Genomic DNA, 14381 nt, shown 5'->3' with positions numbered 1-14381 from the left:
CTCTCAGTATAATTTCATCTTGAATCTGATTCAGCTTCCTCAGTGGCCTTCCTAACCCAGTGCTCTTTGTTAATTTCCTGTCTGATGGTTTCCAGGAGTCTGTAAGCTACATAGTTCAGATGGAGTACTTACAGAGTTTCTGCATTCAGTAGAACTTTTTTTTATTTGGATACCTTATTGTTTGTGAATTCAAGAGGTGTCTCAGACTCAAACTAGAGCACTCAAATATTCTGTAAGCCCTCTGCCAAAGTGTGCAGTGTGCAGCATTCCCCCTGGTAGGTGATTTTTGATTTACCAGCCATGGACTTTTCAAAACTCATGCTGCCAGCCAGACTCTGTTGCAATAAGGAGGTGTTTTTGTGATGTTTAACATTTCAGCTAAAGAGTAAGGGCCATGATCTATCAGAAGATGAGTGGAGTCCAGTAGCCAGGCTGTTTTTCTCATCAGCTGTTAACCTGCAGTTTAGTTTTGATTAAGTTCTTTTCATGCCATTTACTGTCAGTGTTTTGATGTTTGGCATGGAGAACTGCCTATTACCATATGTTTGCTCACTGCATAGTAAACCTCTTTCTTTTTTCCCAATTACTGCCTCTAGACTTTGCTGTAATAGAAACAATAACTGTAATAAATTTCACGTGCTCATTCTGAGTCTAAATTTGACCCTGTGACTGCCTCCCATTGTTATTAACTGGAGCTACTCTAAGAGTCTGTGCCTCTGATTTTCCTTTTGATTAGAAACTCTATTTGCTACATGTCAGGAATATACAGAGCTGTTACGTGTAGTAACCTCTGCACATAACTAGATTGCAGTTTCTTCTGCATGTGTTCAGATATTAATTAAAGTGGAATAATGGAATATTTAAATTGTGGATTAAATTAAAGTGGAATTAATGGAATAATTAAAGTGCTTGGAACACTGAATGCTTCAGTTCAATTGCTGGTGAAAAAGCCATGTTTACTGCTAACTTGCAATATCCCTTCCTCTTACAGACCTTGATGAATGCTTAGAAAACTTGAATCTCTGTGAAAATGGGCAGTGCCTCAATTCCCCTGGAGGGTATCGCTGTGAATGTGAGATGGGATTTTTGCCAAGTGTAGATGGGAAAGCATGTGAAGGTAATTCTTTGTAAGCTTTAAATAACACTCAACAGATTCTGCCCTAATAGTATTTTATGTTCCAATTTTTTACAGTTGTTTGCTGTTGTGGTTGTATTGAAAACTGCATGAAACTTTTTAATAGTATTTGCCTTTTTTGCACTTCATACATTTATTATGGGCCTCTAGATGTTCATCTACCTGCTGTATATAAAAAGAACAGCTTTTCAAAGCCTATTTTATGATATATTATTTTGGGGTCCGATTGGTGAGCCAAATGGCACTGATGGCTGCCATTTCTTCTTGATCATTGATGTCCAGTTCTTCATTTTATTCAAAACAATTAAACAGAAAAAGTTGTTACTTCACATTGGTGTGTATGAAGCTGAAAAACAGTGATCTGGTAGCCAGTACAATGCATATGCATTGAGGGGTTCTGTGGGGTGCAGAATCAGAGTGTGAAGCCTTGCAGAAAGTCTATATGACCACACATTAAAAAAAAAATCCTTTATGACTATTTGTTCAATTTCAAAAGTGAGCTGTCAGTTAGCAGTTTACAGCTTGCTCATGAGAACTTTGCATGTGCAAAGATTCAAGACAATCAGATAATAAACATTACCAATATGATTAAGGCCACATATTTGAACATTTGAAATCCTCATTTGATATAACACTAATCATTTAAGTCAGTCAAGAAGATGCAGCCTTATCATCTGACATAGTAATAACTCATAGCCACTGGTATTTAATGGAGTTCAAAAGTACATCACTTTAAAAAGGATTTTTCCCCTTGAAAAGTGTTCTGTGTATTTTTTTAGAAATCTACCAAGTGAAATAATTTGAGAGTGAGTTTTTTAAAATGAAACCAATATTAGGTTTCACAATGTTTCATGAAACAATTTACTTTCAAACCTTTTAGCTAAGTTTAAATAGCTTTTTTAGAGGCTAGCTCCTGTTGCTAAAACAGACTTGCCTTTGTGTCTCAGATGTGTATACTAAGTGCAGTATTTTAAGGTCCTTTGTAAACACACACTTTTTTATTGTATCAAATTAGTTGTTCTTTGTGCAGTGCATATGGCATTCAGTTAAATACTGATTCAGACTTAGTGATTTGGAGAAAAGGCACACAAGTGTCTGCTTGCCAAATTTTACATCTGTCAAATGCAAAAACCCAAAGACGAACATGAATTTCACCTTTGGGCACAACCTTTTCTCTGGTTGGTGTCCAGCTTTCTGCAGATGACTGCTGATTTGTAATAAACTTCATTTTATTAAGGCATATCTTCTGCTATGTTTAATATTGGTACTTGTCAGATTAGCCCACTAATAAGCTAGGATAGTTTCTGGCGTAGCTTCCAGAGAGATTGGAAGGAGCCTTTTCCCCAAAGAAATCATTAAGGATTAGATTCCTTAGGCTCCAACATAAATCTTCCATGTTACATTTTCTTGTCTTACACGGTGTGCAGGAGCTGTTGTCTTCCAGATCCATGCTGCTGAAAATGTTTGCAGTTCTCTATGTCTTAAGAAAATAAGAAAATCTCTTATTTTTCCCCTCCTATTCCTTAATCAGATATTGATGAGTGCTCACTTCCTAACATCTGTGTCTACGGTACTTGTCATAACCTCCCTGGACTCTTCCGATGCGAGTGTGAAGTGGGCTACGAGCTGGACAGAAGTGGTGGTAACTGCACAGGTAAAACTTTGACCATACTTTTTGATCTTCTGTCAGTGCTATAGTCAGCTCCTTAGGAAGTTCTTTTAAGAAGCTGTACAAATCAAACTGGATATAGGAAAATACAGACTTCCCTACTGTATAACACAGGATTCTTCATACTTTTTTTATGCTCCTCTTTACTGTTCTTTGTTCACCTCTTATATCCCCTTAAGAAGGGAAAAACAGATCAGAGAGAACCCCTCTGGCACAGATGTGTTGTGCCTTGTACAGTACTGGATGGTAAGCCATTGCCTTGTCTTGTATTTTTCCCTTAGGCTTTTTTTTTTAGTATTTTATGTGACTCTTGTTCATAGATTGATTTTTTTCAGGAATTTTTTTTTCTTTTTCCTATGAAATGATGAATTCATCTCAGACTACTGTTCTTCTAAAATGCCTGTTTATATTTTAGAGCTTTCTGGAGACCAGAAAGTATCTCCTAACTAAGTGATTTGTGAGGGTCAGCATATGGTACCTGATATATCAATGGTTTTTAGTGTCCTTGAGTATTTGTTTACCACGTGCTGTTTCTTTTTTAACAGATGTTAATGAATGTGCAGATCCTACAACCTGCATCAGTGGCACGTGTATCAACACTGCTGGCAGTTACACCTGTGAGTGCCCTCCTGATTTTGAGCTGAATCCCACTCGAGTTGGATGTGTTGGTAAGTTGGATGTGTTGGTTCCCTGTGCTATTTACAAGTGAATTTCCTGACTGCGTAGGAGTAAAGTCTCAGATCATGGGAAGTGGTTGATCATGCTTTTCAATTCCCATCCCACTGCCCCTGGCTTAGCAGCTGTAATAGGGCAGCAGGAGCATGTCCAGAGTTGATGCAGCATGCCAGTAGTGCCCCGCTGCCAGAACCAACCCCTTGGGGCTTGTTAGAGCTGTCCACAATTTACAGCAAGCAGGAGACAGTTTTAAAATTCAACAAACTTAATTGCACATCCAGTTGGCCCCAAGATGGCAGGCAAATGCAGTTGTGGCATGAAGCCACCCATGCTCTTGGAGCACTGAGTGCATTTGGCTAGGTGCAGCTTTATGACCAATGTATTAGGCTCCAACTGCTTAGTAATCCTAATATTTTTTTGGTTTTGTTTGTTTAAGAGGGTGTAGGGATGCTTCTCAAATTTTAATGTGTTTGAAATTCCTAGCATTTAATAGATGCTTTCCTGCTTGTAAACCTCAAGTAGAGGAGAAAACAGTGGATATCTGGAACTAGAAAGATGTACAAATGTGAGGGAAAATGTGAGTGAAAATGAGAAAAAGCCTGGCTGACATGCACTTGGACTTGATGAGTAAATTTCCTACTTTGTGAAAAGTCAAAAAAGGCCAAGGAATGGGGCATCAACAACCAGTCTAAGTGGGAAATGCTGGGCCCCCCTGGGCAACACAACTTACTTGCTTTGGTGTCCTGCAAGAAATATGAGCCAAGTGTAGGTATCTCTCACCCTGTGAGGATGTGCTGTGCTTTGCTCTGCTAAGATGTGTTTGTCATTTTGTGCATTGTGAATAGATACACGATCTGGCAACTGTTACCTGGACATCAAAACTCGGGGAGATAACGGTGGCACCTTCTGCAGCAATGAGATTGGAGTGGGTGTTTCCAAGGCCTCCTGCTGCTGCTCCCTGGGCAAAGCCTGGGGAGTTCCGTGTGAGCACTGCCCACTGGTGAACACAAGTAAGTCTGCATTTCCTGGCTTAAACACAGCAATATGTTTGGTGGGTTTTTTCCTAATTTAGCCAGATAGCTCAAATGCTGGTGTGTATTTATTGTGGACATGTAAGGGACAGGCTTCCACTGGTCTTCACCAAAAAGTTTACTAGTCTTTCATAAAGATTATTTATTCAGGATATTATTATCTCTTCTGAGCAAGTTTGCTATTACATTGAAAACTACATTATGAAATGGAATAACAGATGATATATACAGAGTAAAACCTAACATTTCTAGCTGGTTAGTTTGTAAATTTACATTTAAATTATCTGTAATAATCTGATCCATTTTCAAAAACAACTGTGCTGAAAATGTTTCTACTGTCATATGCTCATCAATCTGTTTTGTTTTCAGCTGAATATAAGGTTCTTTGCCCTGGAGGTGAAGGATTCCGACCAAACCCTATTACAGTTATATTAGAAGGTAATGTCTGCAATTTCCTATATTCACATGTCTGAAATTGTGAAACTCTGTAGTGAGAGTCTTTTTTTTCCATCAAAAATATTAATGAAATGTTTATGGTTTGTTTGGACAGATATTGATGAATGTCAAGAACTGCCTGGACTTTGCCAAGGAGGAAAATGTATTAATACATTTGGTAGCTTCCAGTGTCAGTGTCCATCAGGATACTACTTGAATGAAGAGACTCGAGTGTGTGATGGTATGGAGCTTTCACTTAACTGGTCTTCTGCTTTATTCTTTGGAAATAATGATAGATCAATATACATAGAATTAATCTTTCCTTGAAAAGGAGCATAACCAGACTAGCAGTCTAAAGGTCTAGGGTGGGAAAATTGAACAAGTTGAAATCTTGTATTAAGAATTTAAAAATTCCTTCTTGACTATGTTGAAATATATGCAAGTTTAAAAAAAAATAATATTTTGATCAAAACCTGAAAACCCAGCAATTTTTTCTATAAATAAAACATAATTTGCTGACTATAAAAAAGAGCTGTTTTGTAATGGGCAATGAATAAGCAGTCAGATAAAAGAGCAAACTTTCCCCATGAATCTGGTGGACTGGTGTGTCCATGTATTTTTCCACTGCTTTTTTCACTCCTACTGATTCAATGGTCAACTGAAAACATTGGTTGTACTACAAAACATTTTCCTTTCCACAGCACAGTCAGAAGTATGTGTGCCACACTCAAGGTGTACTGGATATAAAACCTTAAGCAGCCCATTAAATTCTAAAATTTCCTGTTGTCCAGGCTGTCTTTGGACTTCCAGATTGTTAATAATGGTAATGTAGTGCTTATGAGGTGCATAACACTGCAGAAATATAAAACATTCAGGTCCTAAATTAAGGCTAAACCAAAGTGCTTCATCCACATTATGCCTATGTAGCTCAACATGCCGAGTTGCGTGTCAAATGTACTCTAAAATTTTAAGGCTGGGGAAATATTTTTGAACTTTTGGAAACTGAGGTGTTTTGGAGATGGCATTGTATTGGTTTTGGTTAGATTTTTTTAAAACAAAACTTAGTTTCTTGATGAGGTAAACATGACATCTTGTGTTGGGAAAGTGGCTCACATTCCCCAATCAGGGAATGCTCAGTCAGAGCTCCACAGGGAACCGCTTTGGTTCTTTTCCAGATCTAAGAATCCAGAATGGAGGAGATCCTCAAATACTATTTTTGTGCAACAGATGCAAAAGCCAAATTGCTGTTTCTGAGCTATCCAGACATATCAGGGCTCCCATCTTTGCATCACAGCTGGGATTTCCATGGCCGCCTGTGCTGCCACTTCCTTCTCTGTGTGGCTTCACTCCACCATGACCTTCCTCAGAGCCCCTTCAGCTCTTCTCCACCAGTACCTTCCTACCTCAGGCATTCCTGAGACATTTTTGTTCCCAGAAGCACAGCAAGAAAGCTTCAGTGGCCACTCACTCACTACCTGTTTGTTCTCTTCTAGATGTGAATGAGTGTGAGACACCTGGCATTTGTGGGCCTGGCACCTGTTACAATACTGTTGGGAACTACACCTGCATCTGCCCTCCTGATTACATGCAAGTCAATGGAGGAAACAACTGCATGGGTATGTGCTGGGGTTTCTTTAAAGCTTTATCTTAGTGCATTGGGCCAGGGAGATCATCTTCCCTAGGAGTTGCCTACTGCATTGGCCTGAGGTTTTCTTCATTTTCACAGATATGAGAAGAAGTCTGTGTTATAGAAATTACTATGCTGACAACCAAACCTGTGATGGTGAGCTGCTCTTCAATATGACCAAGAAAATGTGCTGCTGTTCCTACAACATTGGACGTGCATGGAATAAGCCTTGTGAACAGTGTCCTATCCCGAGCACAGGTACATTTTTGTATTGCAAAGTTATCTGAAGGCCTTGGTAACATCATAATTACTCTTAGTGAGTCTAACACTATTAGAGATGCTATGTCTTTTTGTGCTCTTGTATGTCTAAAATGAAGGCATTAGTTATCTCTTTGTCCTGGAGATGATCAGCCTTAGTCATGATGAAGGCATGTGTGGAGTGGTTTGTGCCCATGCTGCTGGGTTGTGCCTGCCTTGTGTGAGTTGCACTGTCTCAGAGATTTCATGCTCTATATCAATTAATCCATCTCTTTTCAACTACTTGTTGATCCAGAGTGGAGGCACTGACCAAGATTTTATTGGTAAACAAGTATGGGGTCTGGTCTGCTTTGCCTCGATTGCTGTTTGCCACAAAGGGCCTTTGTGGCAGCCAGGGCCTTACAGAGATACCTTGGTGTGCTCTGAGAATGATGAGCAGCTGAATGTAAGATGTAGGAGTGTCTCTGCTAATTGTATGGGCATACATTGCTCTTCCACACTGGGTAAGACTGCAGGACATCCCATGCTTCAGGTGATTTCCTTCAAGAACAGTGTCATAGACACTTGATTAACTTCTAACTTGTAGTTCAGGTTTTTAAGAGTCAGATCTGAAATTATATGCAAACACAGTAATGCAAAGGGATAGATATAAGCAGAGCAAAATAAGCATGTGATCCCAACTGGGTGAGAACCCAGGAGAACTCACATGGTGAGTTTGGGAAGGGAGCTGCCTATCTTGGTGTGTCCTGCAGGTGCTGAAAGAGTATAACTTTCTTGGCCAGAGCATATGATGAATTTTTGACTGTTGATTAATTCCAAATGCTTTAATCACTGCTTTGCTTTCCTGTTGCAGATGAATTCTCCACACTCTGTGGAAGTCAAAGGCCTGGCTTCTTCATTGACATTTATACAGGATTACCAGTTGGTGAGCTGTAATTTATGTTTTGAACTAAATTCCATGCTACCTCTGCCCAGGGAAGAGGGGAGATTTGTTTTCCCATTTTTTTTTTCATGTGAAGAATAACAATTAAACAATGTAATGGAGCTCAACTCTCTGTTTAAGTCCAACTTAAGTGCAAACTTTGTGCCTGGCTACTCCTAGCTGGCAGCAGTGACAGCTGCTTGTAATCAAGGCAACACAGAGTTCCAAAGAAACTGTAATCAGGGCTACATGAGCAGGGCACAGATACCGGGAATGAGAGGTCTGGGAGTAAGGCCAACCAGTACTTGGTCTGAGAGGAACTGGGAGTCTTTCCTTCAAACTAAAGCAAGATTTAGTCTGACATTTCACATCAGTCCCCCTGGGTATTGGTTTGACACAAAAATCCTTTTTTCTGCTCAGCTGGAATATTTCTCACATATGTTATTGTGTGTTACATTTGAATTGTGAGTAACAAATTGCAAAACAAGAAGAGGGAGAGGAGGAGGAATTTTAGGACAAGGAATTGAGTAAATCCCTAATGGGACTCCCTTTTGTTTTCATTTACTCTAAAATCCAAATGGAAAGCAGATAATATACCCTGTAACAAACAGAGATGGCATATAGGCAGTAATCAGATGCTTTAGCATGAAGTTGTTGCTGTGGTGCAGTGTTTAGCTAGTTAGATGAAAATATTTCTAATAAAGTGGAGAATGTAATTTTTAAAGAGGTTACAGAAATGCACAATATTTATTATTTACGAGGTCATTTCTTGGAAGCAAAGTTTCCCCTTCTAGCTCTTACCATAAGTCCAGATTGTTGCAGAGTCTGCTGAAGCTAATTGGGCCCTTCATCAGCATCAGCAGGGAGCCCTTGGATCTTGCTGATGTGGACAGGTAGAAGCTGCAGCTGCAGTGTTTGACGTGTGCAGGGGTGCTGCAGGCTGCTCTGTCTGGCTGCCGCAGCACGGAGCTGTGCAGGTCAGGAGCCAATGGAAACAGAAGAGCCATCCCACAGAGCCCACCAGTACAGCCAGGGTGTGCAGGCCTGTGCTGAGACTGGTGCACACACAGCTTCTCACAGCTGTGCAAATCACAGCTCTCCCTGCTGCTTTGGGATCGAGGCTGGAGCACTCAGCCTGCTGCTTTGCACAGGGGTTACTCATGTCCCTTACACCTGCAGGCACAGGATCAAGGGAGAGCCCTCTGCAGGGGCAGTGCTCTGTGTACCCTCTGATGTTTGCTTACAGTCCAGTGATGTTGCTCTCTGTTTGGATTAAAGTTCTATATAATTACTCCAAGTGTTTGTTTCAGAAAGAGAAATAGGTCTGGTTTTACTCATCCTGTATATCAGATGACTCAAAACTACAGAATCAAATGTAGATGATTAAGGGTTGGATCCAGCAGCAAACCAAAAAACCCCCAAAACCTCAAAAAACAAAACAAACAAAAATACATAATCTGATGGAAACTCCTGTTAGCTGACAATTTCCCACCATATTCTATGACTGTGTACCTCAGTGCATGTGTCAATGTTCACTAAAGGCAGAGACTTTGGCGGAGTCTCTGAATTCTCTTATGTCAGAATATTAAGATATGTAAGGACCTAATATGCAAGACATGTAATTGTAATAGCAGCTGGGTTTTTTGCTGCCAAAATCAGTTACTTAACTGGAGTGTATATAAAGCATTGGCAAAACCTGGCTGCCTGGCTTAAAAAAATTAATAGCGTGCTGGCAGCACTTCAGATGTTACCTGTCACTGGCACTTTCAAACTGTTACATAAGATCCTGAAAGTCTTTTCAGATTAACTAGGATAGAAGAATGCAAAACTAATTCTGATAAGTGTTTGCATTCAGGCATGCTCTCCTGTATTAAAACAAAGACAGTTCCATTGTCTGTTTGGCTCTTCCGATGACTCAGCTGCGGTACTTGGGAATGTGATGAGGCTCATCAGGGCTGTGGGTAGGAAACAGGAGGAAGGAGTGTCTTCCTCTGTATTCCTCTGTAGCAGAATATACCTTCAGTACAGAGAAGAGTCAGAACCTGAGAAAGGAGGAAATACCTAAATTTTCACAGTTTGGAATGACCCGCTCACTGTTCAGTTGAGAACGCTCTAATGCTTGCATTATAGGTTTGATAATTATCTTAAATGGTAAATGCATAAGGGCATACTCTGTAGCAGAAAATTCCATGAAGTGCTCAATACAAGTATTAAAATACAAATTATTCTTGCAGATATTGATGAATGCAGAGAGATTCCTGGAGTGTGTGAAAATGGGATCTGCATAAACATGGTTGGCAGCTTCCGATGCGAGTGTCCTGTGGGTTTCTTCTACAATGACAAGCTCCTGATCTGTGAAGGTAGAGTGCTCCTCTCATTCAGAGGAATGGTGTTTCACCAGCTGGCAACTCACACACTGCCAAATAAGAGCCTTGCAGGCATCCTTAGTGAGGGAAAAACACTGCTATCAGTGTAGTAAGTCTGTGTTAATTCAGACATTTTGAATTCTTTTGCATAGAAAATACCACATTTTCTGTCAGACATCTAAAGCCTTGAAGGCACATGAGTCAGCAGTCATGGGAAGAAATGTTGTTTTGTTTTTTTTCCACATTTGACAGTAAAGCCAAGAAAAAAATAGTAGTCTTGAGTCAGATCATGAGCACAATTTTTTAAATTCCAAAATATTTTTTTTCTAATGGAACAAGTATTTTTGTAAAAAATATAAACAGATGGGGTTTTTTTGTAGTTCAAACATTGCCTAACATTGTATTAGTCAGTTTAATGAAGGTAGTGTATGAGTTGCTGTCATTTTCTAGTGTGCATTATGACTGCTGACAAACATGGGTGCTGCAGGCAAGGCATTGAGAGCTTTGAGTAAAAGCTTCTTCTGTGTGCTGCTTCTAAGTGAAAAACAGTTACATTTCTGGGGAGATAAAGTTCTCCTTTTACAGCACCTGAGGTAAGGAAAATTGGTCAAGTTTTTTTGCCTCAAGCTTTGTGTTAACATTGAAAGCTACTAATACCTGTAGGCTAAAAAAATACGGTTTTGACATCTTCCTACTGGCAGCTTGCAATAAAAATCAAATTCCTCTCTTGTCTTTGCAGATATTGATGAGTGCCAGAATGGGCCAGTTTGCCAGCAGAACGCGGAGTGTGTGAACACCGCCGGGAGCTACCGCTGTGACTGCAAACCTGGCTACAGGTTTACGTCCACGGGGCGCTGCACTGGTGAGTGCCTGCCAGGGCTGCAGACAGCAGGGGAGCTTAAAGGGCTTCAAAAAACATCTCTCCAGAAAGCTGGAATTTCAGAACATGAGCTGAACTTCAAGAACTCTTCTCTTGAAGTCTTTTAGGGCATCCCATAAACATTGAGGTAATTCCAGGCCCATTCCATGGGTGCTTTAGTGGGAGTTAAAAACCTAAGTAGGTGTTTGTCTTTCATTTTATCCCACCAAATGCAAGCATTTTTCTTTAGCCCTTGTCACATCTAGGAAGGGAAGACCATTTGATGCACTACCTTTTGGTATTTTTTCTGATTTTCATTATGATTTTCTATATGTGTTTTAGCAATTTATTTTCCACTTCTATTTTTACAAATAATTCTCTGCTTGCTGGTGGAGCCTCTGTGGATATCTGCTTGCCTGTATGCAATAACTAACTTGAAAAGCTTATTGCTGAATTTCCTAACTTTGATACAGATTTAAACAGGACCCATAACATTATTTTTAAATCCTCACTGAGTGGGACTGCAGTTTTCTAATCTCTTTGCTTTTTTTACGATATCCTAGTCCAGAGAGGCATTCATGTTATCTTGCTTACTTGAAGAATTGCTGAGATTTTAAAAACTGCAGTGGGCCAAGTTGCTGTAAATATTATGTACTATATACATTTCTGAACAAAATAAGAATTACAACGGAAATTAATAACATTATCCTTAGGTTTTTGCTTCTGAGTACTTGAGTTTTAGGAAGTGCACTTTTCCCTGCAGTGCAGTTTTTCATTGTTTCGTGTGATCCTTGTGGGAAAAGGGTGTAGGGGAAATCAGAACACTACTATGAGAACTAACACTTTGCTTTGTTAAGCTATGCAGTGGCACATGTAAATATTCAATATGTTCCTAATGTAATTGTTGTTAAGGGTTCATTACAGCAGTACAGGAAGAGCAAGGGAAGGTTCTGATATGGGTTACAATTCCAAATATGAATTGGCACAAACAGTAGTACTTCCCTGTATTTTGCTCTTACTTTATATTTGGTGAAAATTAAGTTACACAATTAGAGTAAAAATAAAAGTGGTTGATAAAGTACATGATCCAGCAAAGGAAGGAAATTCCCAACCACTCTGCTGGGAGCAGAGAGTGGCAAGCCCCTTGCAGGATTGGGTCAGCCATGGTACTGCACAGAAAACTATCACACCCCGGTGGTTTATGTGCTATTGAGTCAAACCCAATCTATCACAGCCACTAGTATAGGAGTACTGCATTTATCTTGCCTTCAAGATAACATTCTTCTGGTGCTTTCTATTGTGGCAAAAGAAATAATTTTTCTTAAAAATTAGTTTTCCACATGATTCTTTATTTGCCCACAAAGCACCAGAGAGTCATAGTTTTGCTTTTGTCTCTGGACTCTCTAGGAGTTCTTAAGACAGCATTGACTTTCCTTCTGCCTCCTTCAGACTGTAATTAGCAGTGCTCTCATCAAAAACATTGGGAGAGCTTGGTCCTCAGTGCATTCCCATCCAGAGTTACTCAGGGCCCCACATGATGCACAGGGATCCTGGGGATGGAGCTGTTGGGATTGCCCATGTGCTGATTGTCCCTGTGCCAAGTACAGTGCGGAAGAGAGGCAGGAAAAGGAAATTTAGTACATGAAGTTCTCTGCAATTAGGAACAATCTGACTCTGACTTTTCGCAACGACCTGGGGATGGTTTGCTGAGAAACTGCATCTGTTTCGTTTAGATTGCATATAAAAGAAAATTACTGAGCACTTGAGCCTAATCAATTTTAATACAAGCTCACAGCAGCACCTCAGTTCTCATATTTTGAAGCTGCAGCATAGGAAGGAAGGAAGGATGAATCAAACCAACTCCTATTGGTAATGAGGTCAACAGAAACACCTCATCTGATGTTTCTGATTTGTCATGGAAAAAACTATGCCAGAGAGCAAACATTTTGTTTGTTAACATTTTATTTCATTTACTATTGATAGAATCTTGGGTTCTGCCTGAAAGCATTTTTAATGAGAGTAGCAGGAAGCAGTTGGCTGTTGAACAAGTATAAGAGATGCCCTGCCATTGTAAGGCAGCAATCACATGCTGGCAGGAGAGCTCTCCTCCTTCTCTGCAGAATTATACAAAATATCCCCTCACTCCATATAGCAACACATGTTATGTGTGCCTGTTTTCTCTCTGCATGATGAGCTGATAACTCCAGTGCCTTTTGTCTCTCTGTAAACCTAGTGAGAAAAGTGTGGTGTTCATCTCCCTTTCTGTTCTGTTGCTTTCCATTAATTCATCAAGCAATTTTTGTTACAATCAAATGTGGATAAATGCAAGCAGCTGCTTTCATGAGAAGAATGCAAACTGTAATTCATATGCCTCTTTCATATTTCCTGCAGTCAGTATAGAGCCCTTAGAATAAGACCCTTTCCAGTCTTGTGTCATTAATTCTGCTTTTCAAAGCCATGGTGATATGCTTTCCCTCCAGCAAGAATTTGAGTTTTCTAAATATAATTTTTTATGCAAAATTTTTTTTCAGGTCCACAAATACTGGAAGAGGTAATTTACATGCAAATAACCCCCTTTTCTGGGATTTACTTGGTAATGTTTTTGTTATTAATAATTTCAAAATATTATTTCAAGTTAGGCCATTCACTGGATACTGTCTTGGTTGCTGCTAATGCATCTTTCCAGCCTAGTTTAGAAGCCCTAACTTTCACTGCACCTCTTTGTTTTCAGATCGGAATGAATGTCAAGAAATTCCCAATATCTGCAGCCATGGGCAATGTATTGACACTGTTGGAAGTTTCTACTGCATTTGTCATAATGGATTCAAAACCAATGATGACAGGACAATGTGTATAGGCAAGTATATCAAATTAAACTGAACTTAGCCTCCCATTAAAATAGTTACTAAGTCTGTCCTCTCTGTAATAAGGAGTTGCATTACAATATCTGAGATTGTGAGCCTTTTATGAGACAAAGGTGCAAAACTGGCCATTAGAGATAATAAAAAGCTGATACTGAATGAAAACCATCTCATTAAAGTAGAGTGAACTTTTAAAATTACATGTCCTATCTAATGAACTGCTAATGCTTTCATTTTCTGGAGCATCTCATCTCATTTATTCCTTTTGGCAAGAAATGTAATAGATCAATATTGCAATGCAGCAGTTGTATAAGGCCTACTTTTTAATAGAGTGAATGAAGAGTAGATTTCTTGCCAGAAAAAACCCTTTTTTAGAAGCAGTCATCTTCATTAACAAGGGAATTTTGTATTTAACCCATTTACAGCTGTCAGTTGTGTGTTGTGAGAACAAGTTGAGATTTCAGAATGCTTACAATTAAAGCTAGCTTGCACTTCCTTTGGGAAGGGTGATAGAGGAGCCACAGTAAAGTAAATTATTGTTGG

At 39.5% G+C, this 14381-nt stretch overlaps 1 protein-coding gene across 1 annotated transcript in view; it reads left to right on the top strand.

Moving 5' to 3' along the window:
• Nucleotides 1-14381, top strand: part of FBN1 (fibrillin 1) — a 142470-nt gene that overhangs the window by 107363 nt on the left and 20726 nt on the right. The window contains exons 34-45 of the mRNA XM_083870574.1: nt 992-1117; nt 2667-2789; nt 3350-3472; nt 4325-4489; nt 4880-4948; nt 5061-5186; nt 6439-6561; nt 6672-6830; nt 7684-7755; nt 9987-10112; nt 10858-10980; nt 13709-13834. Of these exons, the coding sequence (XP_083726700.1) occupies nt 992-1117; nt 2667-2789; nt 3350-3472; nt 4325-4489; nt 4880-4948; nt 5061-5186; nt 6439-6561; nt 6672-6830; nt 7684-7755; nt 9987-10112; nt 10858-10980; nt 13709-13834 (1461 nt within the window). The remainder of the gene's footprint in view (nt 1-991; nt 1118-2666; nt 2790-3349; nt 3473-4324; nt 4490-4879; nt 4949-5060; nt 5187-6438; nt 6562-6671; nt 6831-7683; nt 7756-9986; nt 10113-10857; nt 10981-13708; nt 13835-14381) is intronic.

This window comes from Zosterops lateralis, assembly GCF_965231275.1.
Source record: "Zosterops lateralis genome assembly, chromosome: 13".
NCBI lineage: Eukaryota > Metazoa > Chordata > Aves > Passeriformes > Zosteropidae > Zosterops > Zosterops lateralis.
Note: the sequence above shows the minus strand (reverse complement) of the source record. Positions and strands in the feature narration are given on the sequence as shown.